Genomic DNA, 24,950 nt, shown 5'->3' on the forward strand with positions numbered 1-24,950 from the left:
GGATAATATTATAATTTGTTTTTAAAAGAAAACATCAGTGTGATGCGGCCAACTTAAAGAAATAGTTACATTTAAAAATGAAACTGGGTAAAATAGATAGACTGCGCAAACTAACTTTACTTTTCAATATTGTTAGTTAGGCAAAAATATAATCTATAAAGGCTGGAGAAAATGGATGTCTATTATGTTAGACATCTGCTTACTCCAGCCTTTATAGATTAAATTTTTGCCTAACTAATTATATTACAAATATTTTTTATTTTGTGCAGTTCCTTTAACATAGCTCCCAGCTGTCCCGATTTTCACTAGACAGTCCCTCTTTTTTTGTCAGCTCAACCCGCAGTCCCGGATTCTTACTGAAAATTCCCTTTGATCCCCTGCAGTGAATGCTAAAAAAGATACAAATTTAATCAAAAAGTAGCATTTGGCAGAGAGCCCAGAAATCTTAACAAACTTCACCCGCACTTAGAAACATTGTTTCCTGGCCTTCACCCATCAACATGAAAAACTGATGGGTTAATTCCCTGCTGTTCCCAGCCTGGACAGAGGAAACAGTTAATTTTCAGTGGCTATAAAGTCCACCCCCTTTGAATCCACAACAGTCTTTTTTTCTGTCCCAGCCTGGGCACAGCAGGGGAATGATTCCCCTTTTTTACTATTTTACATTAGCTGACACTTCCTCCATTTGATGACCGGGCATAGTTCTTAGGGGTTCTCTCTGCCCGTAGCCTGCTCCCTATATGGCAACTGCATTGTCTGGGAGAGGACCCTGTGCAGCCGGGGTATTGTTGCTGTGGCTCCTCTTCGCGCTGTGCGCACCTTCCCTCGTGCAACGACGTCATCTTGCGCCGTCTGGCAAATGTTTAAAAGTGTTTGCCGCCGATCCACTCTTGCCCTAGTTGCTGCCTGTTTGCGAGCATGGATCCGGCTACCACTAAGAGAGCCGCTCCCAAGTCAGCTAAGTGAGTACGTTTTTTCTCTTCTACGAAAAGAACCCTTGCTAATTTACAAGCGCTTCCTGTACTTATAGTTTCCTCTATCCCTTTATCTTAGTGGTTCTGCCCCTTCTGAGGAACCCGGCAGGAAGAAGGATAGACTGGAGGAGAAGTGCTGTAAGGCTTGCCATAAGCCAGCCATGAAAGATAAAGGAATCTGTGGGGATTATTTTTCTGAATACATGTCTAAGGAGCTGGATGCCTCTACCTCTAAGGAGCCCCTGCAGGAGTCAGCCACTCCATCTACCTCTGTTGCATTTCCATACAAGCAGTCCTTGATGCTTTGGATTAATAGTGCAGTGTCACAAACTCTTAAAGAGACAGTACTTTCTACTGCAGATTTGTCCATTTCTAATAAAGAATCCTCTATTCAGGAAATTTCATCCGAAGATCTCTCTTCATCTGACGACGAGGAGACAGGGGAGGAAGTCTCAGTGTTTGATCAGAAGCATCTGCATTTTCTTATGAGAGCTATTAAGCGCACCCTTAATGTGGAGGATACTGAGCAACCAACCACTTCTATTCTTTTTTCTAAAAAGAAGAAAACAGTGTTTCCTATTCACAAGGAGGTACAAGATTTGGTCCGGGAGGAATGGACCAAGGTGTCTAAAAGCATTCCAGTGGAGAAGCATGTAGAGAAGTTATATCCCTTCTCAGATGATATGCAGGAGATCTGGAATACTCCCCCTTCAGTGGATGCTCCAGTAGCAAGGCTGTCTAGGAAAACAGCTCTGCCGATAGATGACGTCTCGGCTTTGAAGCATCCTATGGATCGCCGCATAGAGACAGAGTTGAAAAAATGTTACATGTCATCTGGTGCAGCTGTAAGCCTGCTGTTGCTTTGGTGTCAGTTACTAAGGATCTTTCTCTATGGGCTGAAAATCTGGAACAAGCCATTAAGGATAGAGTTTCTAGTGAAGAAATCCTAGAGTGATTGGAGGACTTCAAATTAGCATCAAATTTCTGTCTCCAAGCCTCCTTAGACCTTGTTCAACTATCTGCTCGTTCTATGTCCTTTGGAGTCACAACCTGTAGGGCCCTTTGGCTGAGATCCTGGTTCGCCGATACAGCCTCCAATAATTTTCTGTGTAAGATCCCTTATGAAGGCAAGAGATTGTTTGGGAAGGCATTGGATGACATCATTTCCAAGTCCTCTGGGGGGAAAAGTACTTTCCTTCCTCAAACAAAACAATTTAGTGACGATTCCAAAAGACAGGGGGCAGATGCCACCTCCAGAAGAAGGGATGAACCAAGAACTTTCTGATTCGGAAGAGAGTACAGAACCTCTACCTGGCATTCAGGACAAAGCTCTTTTAAGCCTAGAGTTGAAGTGCCTAGATCTCCCAAACCTCAATGACGGTCACTCCGTCCATCCTTCTGTAGGAGCAAAATTGTTTTCCTTTCGAAAGGTTTGGGCAAAAGAGATTCACGATTCGTGGGTCGTCGCAACAATCCAAAGAGGCTACCGTTTGGAGTTTCAACAAAAACTATAGACCATTTCTTTTCTACTACCATACCTCGAGATTCAGGAAAAAGACAGGTTCTTTTTCAGTATGTTCAACAACTCCTGTTAAAGCAAGCAATTTCTATGGTTCCATCTCAGGAGGAAGGAAGAGGTTTTTATTCCCCCCTTTTCTTGGTTACAAAAGCTACAGGTGACCTGCGTCCCATTCTAGACCTCAGGAAGATAAACAAATTTTTGAAGCAGCTAACTTTCAAAATGGAGACCACATCCACCATAAAGGCTGTTATTCATCCAGGAGACTGGCTAGCGTCACTAGATTTAAAAGACGATTATTTTCACGTCCCCATAGCCTTGCAGCATCAAAAGTTTCTATGTTTCTCGCTTCAAAATCAACACTACCAATTTCGTTGTCTTCCTTTCGGCCTCACCACCTCGCCCAGAGCTTTTACCAAGGTTCTTGTTGTTTTGATGGGAGAACATAGAAATTTACCATTACTTGGACGGTTTACTCTTAGTAGCGAGAGATCCGATGACGTTGCAAGCCAGCCTCGAGAAAACCAAGGAGATGTTGGAAAGATTTGGTTGGATTATAAATATGGCAAAAAGTCAGATCTCTCCTTCGCAGAGAATGATATACCTCGGAGCCCAGATCAACACTCATCATATTGCTCACAAGGTCTCTCAGTTTCAGCAAATTCAGTCCACACCGGCCAGGAAATTTATGAGTCTTTTGGGCCTCCTAACATCGACTATAGGCCTAGTCAAATGGGCCAAATGGAGGATGAGGCCTATCCAGCTATCCTTCCTGAGGCAGTGGAACTTAGTGACTCAGAATTGGTCACAGAATATCCAAATTACCAGGGATTGCAGGAAGCATCTAGAATGGTGGAAAGTATCCAGAAATCTTGGGGAGCTCGTCTCCTAGATCTTTATGCTCAGGGAAGTTGGTCGGAAGATCTGTCCGAGACTCCTTCCAATGTTCTGGAGCTCAGAGCGGTTTTTCAAGCACTCCTGTCCTTCAGAGAGGCCCTTCTGGGTACTGCTGTGAGAGTCAGAATGGACAATGCTGCGGCTGTAGCGTATATCAGAGGCCAAGGGGGAACAAGGAGCAAGACCTTATTCAGGGAGACAGCCCCAATCATGGAAAGGGCACAGAATCACCTTTTAGACCTGACTGCTCACCATGTCCTGGGAGCTCAGAATGTAGAAGCGGACTATTTGAGCAGACATCTCCTACCCTATGGGGAGTGGGAGTTGGACCAGAAGATATTCAGCTGGCTAGTGTCTGTTTGGGGCTGCCCACAGGTGGACCTGATGGCAACAGATCTGAACTGCAAACTTCTGATCTTTTTCTCCAGAGCCCCTTGTCAAGGTGCAGCAGCGGTGGATGCCTTCTCTCAGGATTGGGAGGGCCTATTCGCGCATATCTTCCCTCCAATCTTGATTATCCTGAGAGTTCTGCAGAAGATCCTATTAACCAGGATGGAGGTCATCGATATTCTCCCAGATTGGCCGAGGAGACCTTGGTATCCACTCCTGAGGCATTTGCTAGTGGCAGACCCTCTGCCACTTCCGAATGTCAGGGACCTTCTTCTTCAGGGCAGATGGAGACACCAACATTTTTTCTAGTAGCTCTCACATTGGCCCGCCAGATCAGTGAGTTGCAAGCGCTTTCTGTTGACCCTCCTTATACTGTTTTTCATGGAAAAGAAAGTGGTTCTCAGACCTATCCTTAGTTTTCTACTGAAAGTAATTTCTAAGTTTCACAGCAGGAAATTAACCCATCCAAACCCCACCCAAATAAGTGGGCTTTTGGCAGAGAGCCCAGAAAGTTAACAAGCCACACCTGCACTGAGATACAGTTGTAACTAATAAGCTAAACAGGTCTCATGGGGGAACTAAGGCTGATGCCACACGAGGCGTAGGGCTGATATTTTCGGCAAGCGGAAAAACCCTTGGCGAAAATTCAGCCCTACGCCTGCTACTTGTGCCTGCACCCAAATGAATGGAATACGCTCGGGTGCAGGCACATGTAGCCGATATACGCATGAAAACGCGAGACTTTGCATTCTCACGCGTTTTCATGCGTATATCAGCTACATGTGCCTGCACCCGAGCGTATCTCATTCATTCGGGTGCAGGCACAAGTAGCAGGCGTAGGGCTGTATTTTCGCAAAGTGTTTTTCCGCTTGCCGAAAATATCAGCCCTACACCTCGTGTGGCATCAGCCTAAAGGACAAAGGGCAATTTCAGCTTTTTTTAACAAACCTCTAATAACACATAAAACAAGAAGCCAAAACCCCAAGAAATGTGTTCAAACTTTTAATAACCTGCCAAATTTAGTCAAATGGGAGTGGTATTTAGGGGGTGTGGTTGCAAAAATGGGTGTGGTCAAAAAAATTTGCTGCACTGCTTGGGGCATTTCTTTTTGTCTCTCTTTCCATTTTCAAAATGTTGGGAGGTATGCTTTAATGCCAACAGGGGGAAGTATAGAAAGTGTGAAAATTTGCTCATATATGCATCAGAATACAATGCGGCATATTTTTGCTATACTTAGCAATATTAAGCACGTTTGTGGCAAAAATGGTTGCCACATTTGCTATGGGAAAAATCAAAAATATTGGAAGCAAAATTGTGACATCTAGGGCAGACCAGGGTTGTTTGGGGATAGAGCCATGACAGGGAGGGGCTATGTCACTATTGGGCTGATGTTTGTGCAGGTACACAACACTTATACTGGGCCGGACAGCTGGCAACCCTATTTGCTTCTAGTTGTGTTTCAGTTCAGTAACGTATGGAGACTATGGCGCTATATGCCCAAAACAAATGCATCACGAGAAGAAATTGCTATTTTTGCAAAGCTTTCCTCAGTTTTGTGGGCAATTTCCACTGCAAATTGGAGAAAAGGTTTCATAGTTTACACAGCTCAGCACCAAAGGAGTAAACAAAACAAGAAACTAGTGGATCAGTTTTGCGCAAAACGCATAATTAGCAGCTTAGATTACTCCCTAAAGAAGAGGACAGTATGGAAAATATGAGACTCTGGTGTTATAAACGGCTTAATGCAAGCAGCAAATGTCTGTGTTTTACACTGTTACTTCCGTTTGCAATAAATTTCCACATAAATTGCTGTAATATGCATGGCGTTGCTTTGGCACCAGTGAATGTGCTTTTACGTACAGCCCCTGCTACTATTCAAGCAGAGCATGCCTGACTTCACTAACAAAAGCAACGTGGGGGAGTGGCTTTCGGCCATGTGTATTCACCGACGTAGACGCACAGTTGTCACTTGCTACGTACGTGGCGTGGTAAAATGACCCAGCCGTCACTATTGTCTCAGCTAAGCGAACAGACTGTGAGGCGGGCAGACGTCAGCTTTCTTCTTTCCCTTGCAATTGCCTTTGAGCACCTGTGTCTTTAAGAGACGCGCCCCGCCCCCGTCTTCCCGCTGACAAGATGGCGGCCGAGATTAGAGGATTACCTTATGCTGTATTTAAGTGGAGCTCGTTTTCTTCCAGTTATTTACCCGAGTAAGTACGAGAAGCTTCGTATGTTCACGTTATGCGGGCAGGCTTGCAGAGTGTAGTTGCTGTACGTCAAACATGACTTTGTGCATTAAAAGTTATGTTTACCGCTGGTATTCATGCATACACCGTATGTGTTTTGCCCCTATAGCCGTGTGTTATTTGTAAACAACCATAGCTTTAACATGTTAGTATTTATATGTCAGTAGCAGTTTATATATGTAGTTTATATTCTGTCTAAACATAAATAGCTTTTATGTTAGTTGTTTATTTGTATTATAAACAACCATATTTTATTCAAAGTACCAATTCTGTTTTACCTGTTAAGTGGCCTTCTAGAACTGTTAATTATTGTTAAAGTATATATAAAACCAACATATTCCTTAGTGTTGTACAGTAAATGGGTGTATATGTTACAACATACAATACGAATAATAACCAATTCAAGAGATAGAGCCCTGCCCAAAAGCGCTTGTAGTACATTTGTTAATGGTTAGTACATCCCATGTAGTTAGTTATTATTTCTTTTATATAACTTAGGCGTTTCCATCAGCATCATGCATAAGGGTGGGGACATGAAAACAAGTGCAGTACAGGCTTGTTTGTTAGGAACCTATCTGCAAGTTATACATCTGTTTAATAAGCACCGTTTTACTATTTATATAGCACCTATATATTAATAATAACTTTGTATATTGGACTTTACCATATGTGCAATGGTTAACCTTACCGGTATGTTTTTGGTTTGTGCCATGGTTAACCTGCCTGTGTTTTTCGACTGTGGGAGGAATCTAATGGAAGCAGAAGTAAGGAGAAACTTAATGCTGATAGTAGTTAGATAGTTAGAATTGAACCCAACTGCCATATCCACATCAGTATCAAATCTGGGCAATATTTAATGGGGGATAGAAATAGCTTGTATTACTGCTCATACATTCTGCAAGTTTTGTCTGGAGTTCCGACATGAAGCATGCACAGTTATTTACTTCTGAGTAGGTACACTATATGAACAAAGTGATCTCAACATCTGCCTGTCCAATATCTCTTTCCTAAATCAAATAGATTCTCCCTCTGTTCTTATAACATCCTCTACTCTTCTGGAAGACATTACACTAGATGTTGGAACATTGTTGGTGGGATTTGCTTTCATTCAGCTACAAGAGCATTAGTGAGGTTAGACATTATATCAAGGATCCCCAACCTTTTATACCCGTGAGCCACATTCAGATGGAAAAAGTTTTGGGGAGCAACACAAGCATGGAAAAAGTTCCTGGGGGTGCCAAATAAGAGCTATAATTGGCTATTTGGTAGCCTGTATGTAGACTGGCATTCTATAGAAGGTTCAAGGCCAGGGACAAAAGGATTGGGTTAGCCTGATATGGCAGCCAATGTGGCTCGCCAAATCGACAAAGATCATGTTGTTTGGTGGGTTCGCTAAAAGAGCTGAGTTCTCCTATTGCCAGCTTTTAGAATCCTTTACAAACCTCATGGTGTGGTCAAGGCACCTATATATTTAGTGTATGTATGTGTGTGTATGTGTATATATATATATATATATATATATATATCTCCTATCTATCTATCTATCTCAAATCAAACACAACCAGCACCAAGGGTCTTGTGGTTCAAACAAATATTAGTGTATTATACTTGCATGTACAACCGATGTTTCGGTCCCTTTTGGAGTATATTATATAGTAAAACACACAGACGCTAAATAAGTATTTTATTAAATGCAGTACATTAACTATTATCCTTTAGACACCCGAGTTAGTGCTGGAAGTTGAATTAAATAATTAACCCAGAATTTTTGGCTAGAATATCTTTGTGTTCTCAGTAAGATGCACAGACATCCCATTGGCACATCTGGCACTAACCCAGACCTGACCTTGTCAAAAGAACAAGAGTTAGATGAACTTCAATGGTTTGAAAAGTAAATAACCTCTGCAAACAGCAATGCTGAGAAGTTTTAATGCTCATTGAACAGAAATAACTTCTGTACTTTATTTCCTTGTGTGTTATGCAAATTAAATTTAATAACTGTAGTAATCGTTTGTGATAAACAAAAGGACTGGTGAAATTAGCATATATTGAGGGTTTTTTTGTGTATACAGTAAGTATTCTGTGTACTCACTCACTTGTGTAGCTTTAACCAGAAAGCTGCATGCTTTAGAATTTCAATACAGTAGTAGTTTTGTTTTGTTTTATTTTCCTACTTTTATAAAGAATACCAGCCTCTGTTGTGCACCTGTGTTCGTTTTTTGTGATTCTTCCATTAAATAAAAAACTTTGCATCAAGGTGACCACAGCATGCTTTTTTAAGTTCACCCTTATCCTTTATTTAATTAAAAAGAAAGTAATGCACTCAGAGGAAATCCACAAAAAATATTTGTAATAAGTGTTGTTAGTGATGCAGACTTTTCAGCCTTATGTCCCTACATGCCTAATTCTCAATGCGAATCTCAGAAATCCCAACTATGAGTTGAATCTCTGCTGTCTCAAGGTTGAAGACACACGGAGCTACTAGTAGCAGCTACTTTTTGTGGCTACTAATGCCAGAAAATATCCTGCCATAGACAATGCTAAGAATTGTCTCTGCTAAAACACGCTTAGAGACAATTATCAGTAAATGATCAGCATTGTCTATTTCAGTAGCCACGACAAGTAGCTGCTTTTAGTAGCTCCATGTGTCTTCACCCTAAGGGGGTATAATTAAAGATTTGTGGGCTGCTTCCTTGTTTTTTGTAGCAAGAAGTTGTATTGATTAAGTTACATTCAGCCTCAAAATATAAATACAAATAAAATATTGACAAGGTAACCAGTTTCCAGGTCCTGTTGTTGGAAATAGGATTTCTCAAATGCAGGACTGGTGCTACGCAGTTAGGTTTCTGTAAGGTGAATTATACTTGTGTTTTTTTTTTTTTTTTTTATATAGTCACACAATGGTTATTGGGGCATAGTATAGAGGCAGAGTCGGACTGGGAAACCGGAAAAAAACCCTTATGCGTGCTCAGGGAAGGACATCCGACAGGGGCCCTTGCAGGGGGGGGCGGGGGGTTAGGGAGGCTCGGGGGGGGGGACACCCTGTGGGGCTTAGGGGGTACAGCGGCAGCCCCTAGGGGGTACGGGGACGTGGCCAGTGGGGGCACCATGCCCTGCACCCCCCATTCCGGCCCTGTATAGAGGCATCTTTCCATATCCTTTGTCTTTATGACTTTTATTCTGTAGTGCAGCATTTCTGATGCATCTTGTGTTATGCATCCTCAGGCACACTGAATCCTTCCCTACACTGTAATAACAAAATCTACAGTGCTTTCAGTTGGTGCCACTGCAAGAGGCGATGTTTTTAATTTGACTTACATTTATTTTCTTACAGGTTTTAACTTGATAAAGAGCCAGACTTAGGCTACACCTTATAATACAGTGCCACAGATCACAGGCTAAAACTATATTTAACTCTGTAATATAAAACCCTCGTGCTTCATAGGTTTAATGCCAAATGCCCTATGATCTATCTATTTAATGAATAATCTGAGAAGTGCATGAAATATACTAAGCAGTTTAACATCTTACTTTATTCCACTGGCCATATACAAACTAAATTCTTTTAGTATGACTGTTATAAAATCAAACTTTATAATTTTTTTTCTGTTTCAGTCACACAAAAATGATGAGAAAAAATGATATACAGCTTTATTTAATAAAAGGCACTAACTTTGCCCAGTAGCAATAACCAATAGCAAATGTTTATGTTTAAACAGGTGAACAGTAAAATATACCTGATGCATATGTCTATACTGGTAATACAGATCATACCTAGAAGTGCACGTATGCCTGGGTGCGCACCACTTTGTAGTCATTAAATTTGTGATAAATGTCTAATGACTGAAGTTTTGGCTGATGCCCACACCCCTTATTAGAATACCAGCTGGAATGTCTGTGGAGGCAAATAAGTATCAAACTTTATCATCTTTTTAAAAGGGCACTATCCCTCGTTTGGTGTGAGATCAATGAAGTAACATACTTTTTGCCAAACAAAAAAACTTTTTTTTACCCACAATTGCCTTTTGTAGTTCTGTTTTTTTTTTATTTTTGCATGCTAAATTTATTTTTATTTCTACTTTCTCAGAAACATTCTAGTAGATAAGCCCAATGATCAGTCTTCAAGATGGTCATCAGAAAACAATAATCCACCTCAGGTAAGTGTTGGCTTCAAGCATTATCCTTTTTTACTTGACTTTTACTAGATGGCTACAGGGTATTGACCAATTGGAGCAAAAAAAGGAATCCTTAAAGGCATTGGTACATAAGGCAATTTCTTATGATTGCCTGCACCCCCCACCTGTCTGGCTGCTGTGACTGTTTATCTTTGTGTAAACTTTTAAATGGTTTGAGTACTGAGATTAACTGGCCCCCTGCATGGTTCACACCTCAGATTCAGACTGTAATCCTCTGTATTGTTTAAACATGTTATCCCCTGTACTGTTCACACCTTTTAATCCCTATATTCTTCACCCTCTGCATTGTTCACACCCAAGAGTATGGCACACATACACAGGGTAGGGCAGGCAGAGTATTGCGCACACACAGGCAGTACACTGCCTGCCCTATGCTGCCTGTGTGTGCCATAATCTGCCTGCCCTATGCTGCCTGTTTGTACCATACTTTGCCTTCCCTATGCTGCCTGTTTGTACCATACTTTGCCTGCCCTATGCTGCCTGTTTGTACCATACTTTGCCTGCCCTATGCTGCCTGTGTGTACCATACTTTGCCTGCCCTATGCTGCCTGTGTATGCCATACTCTGCCTGCCCTATGTTGCCTGTGTGTGCCTTACTCTGCCTGCCCTATGCTACCTGTGGGAGGTGAATCTGGCAAGGGTTTGTTTGAATGAAGGTTGATGACCCTACACTAACCATTTGTTTTTTTGCTGAGCTACCAACATTAATGTAGGTATGGTCTTTAAAAGCTCTTGTGATGTTGTGGGTGTGGTTTAAAAAAGGGAAGTGGTCAAAACTGGTTTCTATTATCGGCCCTCTACCATGTAGGCCAGAAAAATTCCCTCCCTCGTTACCACAGAAGTTGGACAGCACTGCTCTGCAGTATCAAAACAACACAGATATATTTAGAGGTGGAAAAAATATACAATAATGTTGCCTTTTTCTGTCTAGTTAATCTTTTTTTCTTTTCTTTACAGTATCTGATATTAAAACTGGAAAGGCCAGCAATTTTACAAAGCATAACGTTTGGAAAGTATGAAAAGACTCATGTTTGTAATTTAAAGAAATTTAAAGTCTTTGGTGGAATGAATGAAGAAAACATGACCGAGCTTTTATCTAGGTAAACCAAATAAAGGACGTGTGGCATGAATAAGAGCTTTGGGTGATAGATACTTTTATTTTAAGTGTCATTTGCAGTGAAATACCCTTTTGCACAACAGGCTTGTAGTTTTCCTCACCCTTAAAGGTGTTCAAAGTTAAAATATTTTCATAGTAACCTTAGCTAATTTGGGTTGAAAAATACATCTTATATTTCCCAGCATCACCGACCCACATAACTAATCACATTCACACACAAAGTCATGTGAAAAAGTAAGTACACCCCTATATATGTGTGTGTGATATAGACATAGCTGTTTTTAAAATTAATCTATTATTTAGTATAATATATATTGTAAAATGTCATATATCTTGTACTGTAGTGGTTACCCTTCAGGCTCACCATGTATAAATATAGTTGTAACTTATACTTCACTCTTGCAATATTGTTTTCATTTGTATCATTTTCTTTTATACAGTGGCCTGAAAAATGATTACAACAAAGAGACATTTACATTAAAACATAAAATAGATGAGCAGATGTTTCCCTGTCGATTTATTAAAATAGGTAAGCCCATTTTTCTACTTTAGCTTTCTTTGTTTAGCTGTCCTCGTAGATATTTTTTTATCTTGACTATAGAGGAGAGTAAATGTAGCAATATCTCTAGTTATCAACATTGCTGGGTTTTTCCTAGTTAAAAAAATAGAATTAGAAAATAACGGTAATTTTCCATTTATTTTATATGTGCGAAAATACAAAGTACATGTAATTGGCTGTAGCTGACATATCGTTCTGTTGATTGTTAAAGGAAAATTAACACTAAAAATTTTTAAGGAAAAAATCTATTCGACGATCAATTGATCGATCCTAGCCTTTCTTCTGTATTGGAAGGAGTCGGGCTAGGATTGATCAATCTATCCCCTGTATCGCCTTTTTTAAAATGACTGGAAGCCAAGTTTTAACAGGTATTTTCTAATAAAGCACTCAAAATAATAAATGGTTTGCAGGATAGGGCAATTATTGGGGCAGGGTAGAATAGATTTTTTACTTAAAGATTTTTAGTGTTACTTTTCCTTTAATAATAATGACAAGTGAACATAAGGATTTTCTTGCATATTGGTAACATGTATTACGCTTGTGTTTCCTGATTAAATCTGTTTTTATATAAGATGCAAACTTTTAGAACTCAAATATTTTGTTTCAGAATGCAACAATTATTTATTTTTATTTTTATTTTTTGTTTCCACAGTGCCACTCTTATCCTGGGGGCCAAGCTTTAACTTTAGCATCTGGTATGTTGAAATCAATGGCATTGATGAGCCAGATGTGGTACAGCCCTGTCTTCACTGGTACAGTAAGGTAAAAACACTATTTAATTAAGAATATAATGTAAAATTTGCTGCACATTTCCCATATTTACTTTATTAGGACATGGATGTAAAACTCTTGCAAAATAATTTTTTTTCTGGGTATTTCTATGTCTTTATGTTGCATTTTAGATAACTTTTTTGTATTTCTGGTAAACAGAACCAGTGCAGCTAGATGCCAGGCATTCCTTATTAATCTAGTGTATTTGTTTCACTGTGTGCATATACGTGTCAATTATAAAGAATGATGGCCCATTTACTGACAGTGTAGATAAATTACCAATCGCCAAAGCAATGATCTGATTGGCTGCTATTGGCAACGTCAAAGTTGGGTAATGTTAGGTAATGCTCCTAGGTCTCTATATTTTGCTTTAATTGCTTTACTGTGTGTAAGTTATATGGTGACCTTACTGCCATAGCTGTCCAGTCGTTAACACGCTACATCTAAAAGAAAAAAAAAATTACATGGTATAAAAAGAACTTAAAACCATAGGCCTAAGCCAGACATACCAACAGTAGGTCACATACTTGGTGCAGTTATTGTTTTAATAGGATTTGCTGTTTGATAAAATAATTTAATTTACAGTACTGTTCTTATGTCTCCATCTCTCTTTAAAGGAGAAGGAAAGGTAAAAACTAAGTAAGCTTTATCAGAAAGGTCTATGTAAATACAGCCATAAGCACTGATAGAAACGCTGCACTGACTTCTCTGTGAAAAGATTTCTTGTGTCTGTAATTCATGTGCCAGAGACATGCAGCTCTCTGTCTCCTCTCTCCTGCTCCCCCCTACCTCAAGAATGCTAAGAACTCCCCCCCCCCTTAGGAATGTGGATCTGAGCCAATCAGCAGGAAGCTGACTCATAGGGGCACATTCATGAAAACATGAGTTCGAATCCCGAATGGGATAAATTCGGATTGGATCAGAAAATTTCTGAAGATTGCAAATATCACAAATATGCTTACAAAAAAATCGTATTAGTCATGATATCATATTGGCGATCCGAAAGTCACGAAATTTTCGTACCAAACGATTGTAAACTGCGGGGAAAACCTTTCCGATTTTTTTTGCACAAGCGTACGAAAAAGTTGTGCAGGCGTTGAAAAAGTAAATTTAACGCTCCAAGCGTTCGTGTCTTAGTAAATCTGCCCCATAGTCTAACTAACTTAGCATGTTCACTTGGTCTAGGTGTCTGTGCATGAGTGAGGCATTATGGGAACTTTCTTTACACAGCTCAGCGTTTTTTCTTCCTGTTTGGCTTCTGATCTTCTGAACAGGTGAAATATGGGGAGACTTAAGGGCACTATTGTAACTGAAGGTATGCCTGCAGCTTGAGATGAACTCTTCATTAGCCTTTCCTTCTCCTTTTAATAAACTAATTGAACAAGTATTTACTTTATTAAAGGAGAAGGAAAAGGTAAACACTAAGTTGTCACAATCTCCCTGAGGAGACGCTGTGGAGTACCAGGAAGTTGGGAGCCTGAAGACTGGGTAACCCAGAGTGTAACCATATATTACAGGACTAGTGTCAGAGGCCATGATGATTAGAACTTTAATAAACGTAGTGAAGTAACAGTGCACACTTAGGATATACACACTTGAATATATGAATCGGCAGGCAGAGACGTAATCCAATTCAGGCTAAAGGTCAGGGCTAGCAGCAAACAAGCGAAGTTGAGGACAGGCCAAGGTCAGAACCAGGAAACGGATTAATGATCAAGCAAGGGGCAATGGTCAGGGACAGGTTTATAAAGGGTCAAGATTAGAAGATGGGAAACACATGAGGATAATGAGGTGGGCGGAGGAAAGGGAGCAGACAGAAAAGTAGAAAAAAAACAAGAGAATCAGACAGAACCGGACCAAAATGCCTCCAGTGGCTCAGGAGGTAAATGCAGTTTTCCAGAACCACATCAAACAGTGTTCGAAACCTGACTGATCCTGACATACTGTAAGTAAGCTTATGTAAATACAACCATAAGCACTTATGGTTATGCTGCGCTGAGTCCTCACAGGATTTTTTGCTTCCTTCTTTGTAAGCATGTTCTTACGGTATATGACCTTCTCTCAGATAAATCCTGGGGCCAAATTTCTGGGGCCAGAGTCTGCCCAGTTCTCTCCACTCTCTCCTCCCTTAAGAATTCATAAAACTCACTCCCCCCCCCCCCCCCCCCTTAGGAATGTGTGATCTGAGCTATAACTGTTAGACTGCAGACAGGAAGCTATGAACACCAAGCTAAAATGGCAGCTGCAATCAGAGAAAGCTTCTAGGGTATGATGATGTTTTCTGCAGAATAAATATAGTGTTCTTGGTGGCACTAATGTGGCGAATCTATTGGCAGTAAAATGCCAAAATGACTTTTCTTCTCCTTTAAATAGAATGAACATAAGAATTTTGCAATATGAATAGTAGATTTTTTCAATGTATGACTAAGTTCCCTAGAGGTTTGTTAATGTGGTTATTGAATTGACGCCATTCTCAAAGATCTAATCTTTAATGGTTATTTTGATTGGGACAGTGGTTATCCATAATGCTTTTTATTTATAATGATTGTAAATGTTCATGTACCAAGACTGAGGTATTTGTCAGTTGAAGAGTTAAAAGATGTGTACTTAAATATGGCATAGGTGCAACACCCCTTGACCTCCCCAGGAAGCCCTGATGGAGGATGAAACATGTTGAGGCTGAATGGGATATGATTTTACTATAAGCTTTTCAGGACTGGAATTTTTCTGGTCTACATGGTGGAGGGCCAATAAGGGTTAAAAACCACACCCACTTTAAACCACACCCATGTTATCATACAAACCTTAAATACATTTTTTAATATATATTCTACTGTTGCCCTGCACTGGTAAATGCTGTTTGTTTGCTAAAGTAACACTACTTTAGGTTATATAAATAAGCTGCTGTGTAGCCATGGGGGCAGCCATTCAAGATGAAAAAAGAAAAGGCACAGGTTACATAGCAGATAACAGATAAAACACTATTGTTTTCTACAGAGGTTATGTCTTATCTGCTATGTAACCTGTGCCTTTTCTCCTTTAAATGGCTGCTCCCATGGCTACACAGCAGCTTTCTTTATATAAACTTTCTGAGGCAAACACACAAGTTGTACTAGCACAGGGCAGCAGTATATTATAGTCTGATTACACTTTCATTTTTTGGTGTTACTTTTCCTTTAAGACCATACCCAAATTAAAGGTGGTAGCACATAAAAAAAGTCAGTGCTCACTGCAGGGATATCACCCTTCACTCGTATATGAAAGAAGTTTATTATGCCATTCCATATGGCTCCTCTTCCTCTGTGGATAGCACAGCAACCCCCAGCACATAGTTTTTAGGGGGTCCCTTAACTATTTCCAAAATGCTAAGAAACTCCCAGAAATATCCCCGCCAGGTTCACCCCCACAGGCACCATATGACAGGCAGAGAGTATGGCACACGCAGGCAGAGAGTATGGCACACGCAGGCAGACCTGTCATGTGTATTTAAGTATCTAATCATCACGACTAATCAGTTTGTACTGCAGTATATGCAATAACTCAGTGCCAGCATTGCTCCTGTAGTCTGCCTGAGGTGTGAATAGGTACCTACAGTCTGAGTCCAAGGTTGTACAGGTGTGAACAATTCAGGGGCTAGTAAATCTCAGTACTGATACCATTTAAAGTTTACACAATGGTAAGCAGTTACAGCAGCCAGACAGATGGGGAGGGCACCCATGGTAAGGGGGGCAAATTCAGCCTACGGGCAGCCGGTTGTACAGCACTGTTTTATTATATAACATGACCATATATTTAGTCAGCAGCATGGCTACATTTACAGAACAAAGCAAATGGAAAGTGATTGAGTTCAAATATGGACAAACTTTAAAAGAAAGGTGTGAGTATTTTATTTATAATAGTAACATTGTGCACACAGATTTTGCTGCACTACATTGTGTTTTCATAAATTATTGTGCCTGCAGTAATCCAGCATAGTAAATTTGCTCATCATTTTCCTTGTGTTCCAGTAGTACCGTGAACAAGAAGCCATACGCCTTTGTCTGAAGCACTTTCGTCAGCACAACTACACAGAAGCTTTTGAATCTTTGCAAAAGAAAACCAAAATTGCCTTAGAACACCCCATGTTAACAGAGTTACATGACAAACTGGTGCTGAAAGGAGACTTTGACAGTTGTGAGGCCTTGATTGAAAAGGCTGTCAATGGTGGGTATCCTTCTATTAAATACATTCTGTGATTCAAAGAAAAATACATATTAGCTGTTTTGGTGTCAGCTGCCTTGATGGTACTTATGTAAATTCTACAGTTGACATATGGTATATATTTTATTGTACACCATGCCTATTATTCTCCATGCCTATCGCTAACAAAACTGCATGTATTCTTTATTAGCAAATGAGTGCTGCAACAGTGAAATTTATGGTCCATGCTTTAGAATTCAGTGTTTTGAGTATACATACAAATAGGCAAATATAATAAAAGGAGAGTTAACTTTGCTAATTGTCTGATCACATATAGCACATCAGCAGGTAGCATGTACTGGTCACCTTTTTAAAAGCAAACATCTCATTTGTTTCCATGGGTTACTGCACCTGGAATATGTCAAAGTTATGGTTCATTTGTAATTTCATATTATACCTTCATACTTTTAGTCTCAATATACTGTACTATTTACTTCTCTCCAAAATTAAGTGGAGCTGGAAACTGAGGCAGGGAGTTCTGTCCATTCTGGATGCATAGTTGAAAATATAACCACTATGCCATCCCCCACTTCCTTTTTTTTTATTAGTGAAATAAATTGGTCTTCTACTGATGCAGTTGGGAAATTACAGACTTAACCCACAAATGGTCAGCTGTGATAGATTCTAATCATAGGTAGCAGCCTTCACAGGTGCTCAGATGTATCAGTGGCTTATTTGTTACCAAGTGGGAAAAACCCCAGGCAATGGGTTGGGTATTTGTCTACCTTGGGAAAGTGACAAGTCCCTTCCTACATCTACATGGTCTCTTCTTAGATAGAGAATATATTTGTGCCCAGTGTCGGACTGGAATGACAGTGGCACATCAGAAAACCCTAGACCTTGGGCCCTCTCTCCAAACTATTTTTCATCCTCTCATCTTTATTTTCACATACTAAAATCTAATCTTCTTTATATTTTGACTCTTTGGTCATTCCCTATTTCTCTATAGAAACAATTAGGCCAATGGTAAGAGGCAGGAAGTGAACATTTAGTGAATGACCTGTGTGCATACCGGTAGTTATAGCGCTTTGACAAAAAATGTGTTTTCTTTCAGACGGACTCTTCAGTCAGTACATCAGTCAGCAGGAATACAAACCACAGTGGAACCAGATAATACCTAAAATCACCAAAGGTAATATTTAGTTACATAATTGTTAAATTGCATTTACAATACTAATTGGAAACTAGAGCTGCCCACCCATTGATAAAGAGAGCTAACAGAATGTGGGGAGAGGTGTGCATTTATGTCCAAAAAATGTAATTCCAATTATATTTGGCAGCAGAAAGAGAAAAAAAAACCTCTATAATGACAATTAGTGTTGTACCATCAGTTTAAGTAGAACACGTGATCAACCAATAAAACCAAACCTTTATTGTTCTTTAAAAGAGAAGGAAAGGCTAATAAAGAAGTAATCTCAAGCTGCAGGTATACCTTCAGTTGTCTCAATAGTGCCCTTAAAGTGGACCCGTCACCCAGACATAAAAACCTGTATAATAAAAGCCCTTTTCAAATTAAACACGTAACCCAAAGTCATTTTGTTATTAACACATTCATACCCATTATATAAGCATTTAAAAGTCCCAGCTGTCAATCATATATTGCCTGACCCGCCTCTATGCCTTAGGCATAGGGGTGGGGCAGACAGTTACTTTCACTTTCAATTCAGAACTTCTTAGATATCAATGCACTCCTCACATTCCCCCTCCCTCCTCACCATTTAATTGTTTAACCAGTGCATGGATATGGGTATCAGGTCCCCCCATACTGGCACAGAAACAAGATTTTAGCAGGATACACAGCTTGCCTTAACAGTGTCCACAAATGGTGCCTGCCTGTTTTCTGCAATTGTGAATTCCAGTGCTGAAGGAAATGAGTTTAAAATAATTTATATAGTGTAAGTGAAGTTTATTTTGCTTGACAAACACAATAGAAAACAATTTGTAATTATTTGTTAGGGTGACAGGTCCCCTTTAACTCTCCACAAATATCACCTCTTCAGATGATCAGAAGCCAAACAGGAAGAAAAAACGCTAAGTGTGTAAAGAAAGTTCCCATAATGCCTTGCTTCTGCACAGACACCCAGACCAAGTGAACATGCTCAGTTAGTAAAACTGTGAGTCAGTGAGTTCTTAGCATTCTTGAGGGAGGGGGAGCAGGAGAGAGGAGACAGCAGAGAGCTGCTGTCTCTGGCACAGGAATTACAGACACATAGTTTTTACCTTTCTTTCTCCTTTAAAACCCCTAAAGTATAATTGGTAATCTTTAGTATCCTTAAAGAAGTAAAGTAAAATTTTTTCCCTTTGGGGAAAAAGTAAGGATGATTGCGAGATATGGGGTATGAATAAATGGAGTCACCTTAAAACAAGAATTCAAATATCTATACCAATATAGTAGACATTTTTGTTGCACCTTCCATTAACGGCCCACTATGAAGAGATTTGCATCCCAGTCTTTCTTATACCTAACCCCATGGTGATCAAGGTGGTTCACAGCAACCTGGCTAGACTGTACAAATTTTGCATGAGCAAAATTCTGGTCGGATGGGTTCCCTCATGGTCTTGATTTTAACTTGTTAGTTTTCTCAGACTTCATTAGTATATTTGCTTTTGGGTTGCTAGCAACATATTGCCAATGTTTCCTTGGTGTTTTTAGGTAGCTGTCAACCACTGGGGAGGAGGGTATTAAGTACACCGTCTATCTCAATCCATATGACCGGATATACAGTTTTAATTGCCTTTTACAATTGTGTGGTATACAATTACTTTCTTTTTAATTATTTATAAATAAAAGTATTAATCCTATACAATAGCAGCCAGTAACATATGTAAACAGACAAATATAAGGCTTACCGAATTAATTTCCTACGTAAGAACCTTGACAATTGAATTGCCATTGTGGCCACTTTACAGGCAGGTGCGTTCTTCAAAAGTGGGGGGCGCAGGATTGATTTCTTGTCTGTCTTTTTTCTTCTTCAACATATTGGTGTATACTGGAGTTGAAATCTGTTCATAATGGGCTGCTATACTCATTGTGGATGCAGCACCTATTAAAATCCTCTTGATGTTGCTATGAATTTTTGGCTTCTTGGATGTAGATGAGAATTTATGTCCCAAGTCTCCCAACCATCCTAATATTTTAGGAGGTAATGAGCGTTAATTCGTTAGTTTTTGTGTTTGGAGGCTAATTTAAATGTAGGATAATAAATATTTTATTGGTTGATAACTTGTCTCCTCTATCATGTTACATTTAAAGTGATAGATGTCAACATTTTATAATAAACTAGAAATAAGGATTTAGGAAACAATGTTTTTTGAAAAATTTATTTTTTAATTAATCTCTGGGATACCTTTTTAGGAGATGGAGAGGACAGTAGACCAGGAATGAGAGGGGGTCATCAAATGGTCATCGATGTACAGTCTGGTAAATATATTTTTATCTGTTTATTGCTTTCACATTTAGAGCTGTAAAAGTAAATGTAGTTTTGTGCTCAGTGAAAATGACACATTATAAAAAAGTATCATCCACAGGGCCCAAAGAATAGATTATCTCTCCTTGTACAATAGGTGTTTTTGTAAGCTGTTATATATAGGGAGAGGGAAGAGAAACAGATCATTTTGTTTTTTAGGTACTGTCAGCACAAGTCATTTAAAAAAAAAAAGTGTTTTCCCATATAACGCAGAGTAGCTTTTTTTACATCGACTAGTAGTATTTTATAGGTTTTTTTTTATATGTATATAACTTTATATGTTGTAGTGTGTGTAACATTCAGGATAAACTGACCGGCTACTTTCAGAATGTGTATTTCCAGTTGTAGCTTGTGCAATAAATTTTAGACTGTATGTTGTGTGAAAGGATTTTTCTGATTGCTCATGTCTTATGCAGTTATGTTTTGTCTTTTGGTAGAGATGGTGTATTTATTTGGCGGTTGGGATGGAACTCAAGATTTGGCAGATTTTTGGGCTTATAGTGTCGGAGAGAACCAGTGGATATGCATTTCAAGAGACACTGAAAAAGAGGTAAATATTTTTTTCCGTTGACACATCTGGCACACACGATATAATGTATTGCAGACAACAGATTTTCTTAATGAAAAGCAAAACAACTGGGACCCGATATACTGGGTGTGATTTCTTTTTAAAGTTATGATGGTGCCATCTTGTATGGGCTAATGTGCACAGCAGTCTGTTAAAAGTGTCATATTTAGGACACTTGGTCCTGGGGATGACATGGCAGTTACTTTTGTAACATTGTACATTGTTTTCTCCTGATTCAGATTATAGTAGAAATTATGATAGCTCTGATAGCAGCAGATAATATGTAACACAAATTTTGTCTATTTATTGCAACTAAATAGATGGCTAACCTGAAATGTTTGGCCTGAAATTAGATTTCTCTGAACTTGTGCAGGTGTGTTCAAATTTTTCCTGCCAGTTAAGGACTAATTTATTAAACTTTGCAAGGAAATAAAATGGATAATATACACTTCACATCACTGTCTGTTCAGCAGGAACCACCATGTAAAAAATGGCATATTCTATCATATGGAGTATTCATATTTGGCATAAAAATTTTCCTTGAAAAAGCTGTAGAAAAAAAAAGTGGTGATTATCGATCAATACCTTTTACAATGTTTTTAAATATTATATTAATGCCCCAGAATTTTCATGGACCCTGCATTTTTCTCAGGTTAGAATCATTAGCAGATCCTAATTTTATCCCTGTGGTCCCATGTTTTAAGGATGTTAGTATCATGTTTGGGTGACCTTTGCTGCATTAATTAAGAAACTTTTTTTTCTTACAGAATGGTCCCAGCGCTAGGTCCTGCCACAAGATGTGTATTGACACCCAACGGAGGCAAATTTACACCCTTGGTCGATATTTGGATTCTTCTGTAAGAAACAGCAAGTCTCTGAAAAGTGATTTCTACTGCTATGATATTGATACCAACACATGGACATTGTTAAGTGAAGACACATCTGCAGATGGGGGGCCGAAGCTAGTATTTGATCACCAGGTTAGTTGAAGTAACTTAACTAATAAAGTGATTTTTCATAGCGGTTGGAAATTTTATTTCTAATAACCCAACAGCTAATGGTTTGATTTTAATAGTATTTTAGCATAGTTGTCTCTCTGCTTTTGTATTACAAGGCTTCATATTAAATACCAGCAATCTAACTACAGGACCACAGGCCTGGGTACAAAACAAGGAGGAAGTAGAAGCTGGCAGGAGTTTTGTCTGTAAGGGCAATGCTACCTATGGCAGAAAAAAACACCATTCTAAACTGCAACATGTCTTTAAAAACATGCCTGCCACTCTGCACAAATGAAAAGTTAATTTCTAAGTGGTAGTGGATAACTGATGACAGAGAAATACCATGTGAGACAAAGCTCTAAAATGTGTACTGAATTGTGGCAAAATTGATTTTAATATTTTGCTCACAATTCTAGGAAAACCCCTTAACCAGGAACCTCCGGTCCCAAGGCTTTTGAAGAATGGGTCTGATATCCTTTTCTCAAAATAAAAGTAAATTGTTTCTCCCACACTGCTGTGCTTAGCATAAAACTTTGTATTCTGGCAAAAATAAAAAAAAAATTGATAATAGTGAAGAATGTGTGTTTTATGGAAACCATATTGCTGCAAGTAAAGAGCATGTTAGTCATGGTGATGCTTAAAAATAAAAAAAAAAAAAAAAAAAGCATGCAAAGTGTGATAATTTATTAGTGTGTGTGTGTTTTAATAATGATAAAAATTCTTCTCAATATTGCAGATGTGTATGGACTCTGAAAAGCATATGATCTATACATTTGGGGGCCGTATCTTGACTTGCAATGGCAGTGTGGATGACAGCAGGGCCAATGAACCCCAGTTTAGTGGGCTTTTTGCGTTTGATTGTCACTCGCAGACATGGAAACTGCTCAGAGAGGACTCATGCAATGCTGGGCCTGAGGATATCCAGTCACGGATAGGACACTGCATGCTTTTTCACTCTGTAAGACTTGGTTGAATGTTTTTTTTTAATCTTTTTAATCCTAATGTTTCTGTGAGGGAGGGAAAATTGGTTCAGGATAGTTGCTGGAAAGTGGCCCTGAAAAAGTTGGCTAGAAATCAGGATTGTGTTGTAAAACTGGTAGCTAATGTTCTGCTGACTTTTTTGCTTGCCTTGTCCTGTAACTGGTAGTCCAGGCTGGGCCTTATAGTTGTCCGTTTCATCCTTCTGTTCTGGGTTATGTTTTGGTAAAATGAATAGCAAGATACCATATATGAGGATAACATTTTGGCCTGTTGAAGCCCAATGGAAAAATGTGTGAACAATTACAAAAAAAAAAAAATATAGCAATGTAATTCTTTTCAATAATTTCATATTTTTGTATGTTTCATAGAAATTTTATTTTAGTATCTAATTTTCCTAGAAAAATCGTTGTTTGTATGTGTTTGGTGGGCAACGATCAAAGACTTACTTAAACGACTTCTTCAGTTATGATGTGGACCGAGACCATGTGGAAATTATATCAGATGGCACTAAAAAAGATTCTGGCATGGGTAAGATTTAATTTAAGATAAGTATTTTTTTAACTGTTTTTAACTGCTTTGAAATGTTCATATTAATAAGCAGATGGAAATGTATCCCTCTATATGAAAGAGAACACTTAAGCTGCAATATTTGCATTTGTATGGACTGATATGTTATGTGCTATCTCTGTATATTCTTTAATTTAACTACAAAGCGAAGGCGTCGCACACTGGTACTAGAACCATTTAATCATTATCTACATTAAGGGGGCAGGATTACAATTGTCATTTGTAATGTATTTGCAGCATACTCCTTGGGAGTTCACCCCATCTTTTTCTACACAGCCAGTAATCAGCACTTTATGTAGCCTAAACCTGTTCCTGGTGCTTCTCAGCACTTCTGTGTGTCTTATGAGTTTTTGTCATGTTTCATTTTCCACAGTGCCTATGACTGGCTTCACACAGAGGGCCACCATTGATCCCGAGCTAAATGAAATCCATGTTTTGTCAGGACTCAGTAAAGATAAAGAAAAAAGGGAAGAAAATGTTAGGAACTCCTTCTGGATTTATGACATTGTTCGAAATAGCTGGTAAGGTAACTTTTTTTTCCCCTCTGGGTCCTAGACATAAAAGGCCCACTGGGGTTGATTAACAGTGCTGTTCCCATAGAAGAACAGTTTCATCTTTGATTTCATCTTCTAAATTGTGTTAGACTGCTCAAAACTAAATGTAGATGTGTTCATATAGGCAATGCAAAAATTATCCTTATTGACTTCTTAAAAGTTTGTATTTTATTTTGTTTTTGTATTATTTACTATTATCATGACATTAACTTTGGTGGCCTGAGATTAGCAAAAAGTTATGAGAATGTTCTTACAGTACTTGCTGAGAGCACCCTCAACAATTAGAAAATTCTTTACGAACCATTGTTTAAACAGATGTACTATATACAGTGTATATAAAAAGTCTACACACCCCTGGTAAAATATCAGGTTCCTGTGCTTTACAAAAATGAGACAAAGATAAATAATTTCAGAACTTTTTCCACCTTTTAATGTGTCCTATAAACTGTACCACTCAATTGAAAAACAAACTGAAATCTTTTAGGTGGAGGGAAGAAAACCAAAAAAACTCACAGCATTTTGCTGGCTTCTGTCACATGATCTAGGACAGGGCTGTCCAACTGTTGGCCTGCGGCCCCCCTCTGTGTGGGCCCCCCCCCCCCCCCCCACCTGTCTGGCTGCTATGACTGGTATCAGTAATGAGATTAATTGACCCCCTGCATTGTTCACACCTCAGATTCAGGCTGTAAATCCCTGTATTGTTTAAACATGTAATCCCCTGTACTGTTCACACCTTTTAATCCTGCATTATTCACACCTCAGGCTCTGACTGTAAACCCCCACGTTATTCTCCTGTTCACACCTCAGACTGTAGGAGCAGTGCCAGCATTTTGTCACTGTATGCACTGCCTGTTCTATGCTACCTGTGTGTATGGCACACCCAGACAGCATAGGGCAGGCAGAGTAT

General features: G+C 39.1%; 2 protein-coding genes across 2 annotated transcripts in view; both read left to right on the forward strand.

Moving 5' to 3' along the window:
- The first annotated feature begins 681 nt into the window (after positions 1-681).
- Positions 682-1,924, forward strand: LOC116409538. The gene is made up of 2 exons (XM_031898208.1): positions 682-962; positions 1,054-1,924. The coding sequence occupies exons 1-2, from the start codon at positions 919-921 to the stop codon at positions 1,922-1,924; spliced, it is 915 nt and encodes a 304-aa protein (XP_031754068.1). The 5' UTR covers positions 682-918.
- A 3,844-nt stretch (positions 1,925-5,768) lies between these two features.
- Positions 5,769-24,950, forward strand: part of mkln1 (muskelin 1) — a 33,563-nt gene continuing 14,381 nt past the window's right edge. The window contains exons 1-13 of the mRNA XM_002931849.5: positions 5,769-5,990; positions 10,114-10,183; positions 11,180-11,322; positions 11,780-11,868; positions 12,551-12,660; positions 16,680-16,872; positions 17,963-18,040; positions 20,264-20,329; positions 20,813-20,925; positions 21,711-21,923; positions 22,678-22,899; positions 23,321-23,450; positions 23,863-24,010. Coding sequence (XP_002931895.1) covers positions 5,917-5,990; positions 10,114-10,183; positions 11,180-11,322; positions 11,780-11,868; positions 12,551-12,660; positions 16,680-16,872; positions 17,963-18,040; positions 20,264-20,329; positions 20,813-20,925; positions 21,711-21,923; positions 22,678-22,899; positions 23,321-23,450; positions 23,863-24,010 — 1,649 coding nt within the window. The 5' untranslated portion in view covers positions 5,769-5,916. The remainder of the gene's footprint in view (positions 5,991-10,113; positions 10,184-11,179; positions 11,323-11,779; positions 11,869-12,550; positions 12,661-16,679; positions 16,873-17,962; positions 18,041-20,263; positions 20,330-20,812; positions 20,926-21,710; positions 21,924-22,677; positions 22,900-23,320; positions 23,451-23,862; positions 24,011-24,950) is intronic.

The sequence above is a fragment of the Xenopus tropicalis genome, chromosome 3 (genome assembly GCF_000004195.4).
Source record: "Xenopus tropicalis strain Nigerian chromosome 3, UCB_Xtro_10.0, whole genome shotgun sequence".
NCBI classification, from domain to species: Eukaryota; Metazoa; Chordata; class Amphibia; order Anura; family Pipidae; genus Xenopus; species Xenopus tropicalis.

Coding starts and splice junctions, on each gene's coding strand:
- LOC116409538 (XM_031898208.1), top strand. CDS start 919: ATGGATCCGGCTACCACTAAGAGAGCCGCTCCCAAGTCAGCTAA. Junction 963..1,053: donor GCCGCTCCCAAGTCAGCTAA/GTGAGTACGTTT, acceptor CCTTTATCTTAG/TGGTTCTGCCCCTTCTGAGG.